Source organism: Chlamydotis macqueenii, chromosome 21 (assembly GCF_036417535.1).
Source record: "Chlamydotis macqueenii isolate bChlMac1 chromosome 21, bChlMac1.mat, whole genome shotgun sequence".
Taxonomy (NCBI): domain Eukaryota; kingdom Metazoa; phylum Chordata; class Aves; order Otidiformes; family Otididae; genus Chlamydotis; species Chlamydotis macqueenii.
Window position 1 is genome coordinate 2014542 of NC_141576.1, and position 3169 is coordinate 2017710.

General features: G+C 50.6%; 1 protein-coding gene across 1 annotated transcript; it reads left to right on the top strand.

Moving 5' to 3' along the window:
- Positions 1-635: 635 nt before the first annotated feature.
- On the top strand, positions 636-1352 carry LOC104478046 (transcription factor HES-5). Its single transcript, XM_010118301.2, has 3 exons — positions 636-689; positions 824-989; positions 1099-1352. The coding sequence occupies exons 1-3, from the start codon at positions 636-638 to the stop codon at positions 1350-1352; spliced, it is 474 nt and encodes a 157-aa protein (XP_010116603.1).
- The last annotated feature ends 1817 nt before the right edge of the window (positions 1353-3169 follow it).

Sequence of the window (3169 nt, forward strand, 5' to 3'; positions counted from 1 at the left end):
TAAACAATGGAGAGGAAAATATTGCAAGCTAACTGCTTAGTGCAAATTGCTTTAAAGGTTCTTCCCTTGATTTTAGTCTTTAGTTGCCTGAAAATTATCTGGTACTGTATTCATCTAAGCACGGTTTAATGTCGATGAAAAGGTTTAGTCCCTCTAATTCTGCATCTTTTCCTTTTCAACCTGTCTTTTTGTCGTGGGCACAGAGCATTATCTCTTCCTGGGATCAGTCTTCTGTGCTTAATTTCACCACAGCCTGGGAAAAGGCAGCACATTGAGACGTTGACGTTCCCAACATCAGGCAGAAGTTTGATTATAATGACGGCAAACGCTTTCCCACGTTCTTACCCCAGCGCCGTAATGCCAAGCCCTATTGTGTCACACGCTCCCCAGTCCACCTGCTCCTTTGGGAGCAGGGTATTATCCCCAGGCAATTCACAGTCAATTTGCCATGCTGTAATAGATGCTTTCTCTATTGTCCCAGGGCACGCATGGATTGGCTATCGACTGTGGGAAACTCAAAGTCGCTTCGGACCCATACATTTGTATGCAGCCACGGCGTATAAATAGAGGAACCCCCACCTCCCTTCTCCACCCGCTAACCAGCGAGCTCTGAGCTGAAACCAGCACTTGGGATAATGGCACCCAGCGCTCTCTCCCTGGAAATCCTAACACCCAAAGAGAAGAACAGAGTAAGTATCCGCTGCCTCCGTGGCCGCGAGGGCAAAGAGCTGAGAAGGGCCCAGCTCCTTCGGTAGCAGGTTATATCAGGAGGGGAAGCGGAAAAGCTCACGGCTAACTGTCCTCTTCCCATTTTGTGTTACAGCTCAGGAAACCCATTGTAGAGAAACTGCGTCGTGATCGGATTAACAGCAGCATCGAGCAGCTGAAACTGCTCTTGGAGAAGGAGTTTCAGAGACACCAGCCCAACTCTAAGCTGGAGAAAGCCGACGTCCTGGAGATGACCGTCAGCTACCTGAAATACAGCCGAGGTGAGTACACCCCCGGTCTTTTAGGCAAAAGATCGCAGCCCGTACTTTTAGGCAAAACTCCAGCCTGAGTTTCCCTGTGTAACACTTCTCTCCTCTTCTGCCCTTGCAGCTTTTGCAGCACCTGCCAAAAGCCTCCAGCAGGATTACTGTGAAGGGTACGCCTGGTGCCTCAAGGAAGCTCTGCAATTCCTGTCTCTCCATTCGGCAAACACAGAAACCCGGATGAAGCTCATCTGCCACTTCCAGAGGTCACAAGCAGTGCCTAAGGACTCTGGTTCTTCTTCTACACCCGCTTACAGCCACCAGCCCCCTGCAAAACAAGCGGCACTGAAACCCTCCTGCAGCCTCTGGAGGCCTTGGTAGGCCAAGAGCACGCTTACGTTTTTCCTGGACATTTGCTCATATTCCGGAGGAGACCGTGACTTGCCATGCAAGCGCCCCCACTCCTCTCACGAGCAGGGAAGAATGTTTTCCTTCGGCAGGGCATTACGATGCTTGGATGCCTGCTTCCCTTCTTCCAGAAGGACTGAAATGAGCCCACCACGTGGAGAGAAAGTTATTCTAAAAGAATGTGAGATGTAATCCTCCTGCTAGGATGTCTGAGAGGAGTTGTTCAGAGAGGAACGCCGACTGCTCTTAACCTCAGTGAGGTTGTACGTGTATATCTGTTCAGAAAGCAGTAACTTCTAAGATGTTCAAGCTAGCGTTTTCAAAAGCGTCCGTTCAGGAGGAGCCCTTTCCTCCGACCTGCCCCACTCCAGACTCCCAAGCCATCCACACCCGGCTGCGGCCGTGGGGGCCCAGGGAGTCTCAAGCGGAGCAGCTAGCCTAACCAGACACGTTTGAAAAGCTAGCTTTCCTGTGGCTGCCATCATGGGCTCTATGATATTTGTAGACTGTACTGAGCTTGCTCTGAAAATGGTTAAACCATAACTCAAACTACGTAGAGGAAATTCCTCGGGATGTCTTGCTCACAAAATCAGAGTACTGTTTGTGAGGTTCAGGATATGTACGCCTTTTATAAAGGCAAAAGCTCGGTTTCATATCCTTATAGGAAAGAAAGTTACGGCTGTGTTGTCGATTTTACATGAAATATTTATCAAAGTCTTTCATAAAAGGCAACTGTACAAATTATATTTACTCTTTGGTACCCTACCACTGGGAGAGAATGTGACTTCATTACCATCCTTGGAGGATGCTGTGATATGTTACGTGTGAGATGTACCAATTGTATAATCTGTGCCAGAAACTATCTTGAGCTTCAGAAGTTGCAGAAACTTCTAACAGTACAAAAATAAATAAAATCTAGTTAACAAATCCAGCAAGTTATTCTTTCTTGAGTAGTTTTCATAACTTATTTCCCTGTGGTCCCTGGGGTTAAAGGAAACAAGACAAAAGATTTCAGGAAAGCAAAGATATTCAGAATTGGTATTTAATTGCCTCAGCATTTTTGTGTCCATTTGGAACCCCTGCAATGCTGTTTTCCACAGCAGAGAACACCAAAACGCCAAACCTGAGCGCTCTCAACGCGAGACACAAATAGAGGTGCGCCTAACCAAGAAATTCTGTGGAAATTCAGCCCCAAGAGACTCCTCAAGGAAGGTCACAGCAAGGGCAAAGTCAGGAAAATTTATGCCTGACTCCCAAACGCAGAAAACAGAAGTTTGCCAAGGCACTTTATGTTACATTCCGTGTTCTTGCGGCGTTTATCTGAGCCACAAAACAGGCTCGAAATGCAGGGAATTTAAATCTAGCTTTTTGTCTCCCCTCAAGCGCGGCACTGCCCTTGCTAGCGACACAAGTAAGAGGACAACCAGGGGATGGAATAAGAGGAGGACAACCAGGGGACCGCGGACATCGCTGTCTGGTGGGCGCGGTGCCCACCAGGCCCCAGACCTCCCCGCTGGGAGCGGGTTCTGCGCCGGCTCGCTCCCTCCTTCCCTGAAAACCTCGGGCAACCCCCTCGCACCCCTCTGCCGCTCATCTCCGCCCCGCCGCCCTTGCTGCGGCGCCTACAGCCCCGCTCCCCCCCACCGCCGCCCGTTGCCGCGCAGCCCCACTCACGTTGGCTGCGCCCCGCGCTGTGGCTCCTCCCCCTCCCCCGCCCCCCCCCCCCGCCTCTTCCCGCCGGCGGGAAGGGCGGCGGCCTCCGCTCGCGCCCGCCCGCCTCATTAGCATAA

Excerpts from the sequence above, each read along its gene's own strand:
- LOC104478046 (XM_010118301.2), top strand. The coding sequence starts at position 636 with ATGGCACCCAGCGCTCTCTCCCTGGAAATCCTAACACCCAAAGAGAAG. Across the intron at positions 690-823 it reads CACCCAAAGAGAAGAACAGA|CTCAGGAAACCCATTGTAGA; the intron begins GTAAGTATCCGC and ends TTTGTGTTACAG. Across the intron at positions 990-1,098 it reads CTACCTGAAATACAGCCGAG|CTTTTGCAGCACCTGCCAAA; the intron begins GTGAGTACACCC and ends CTGCCCTTGCAG.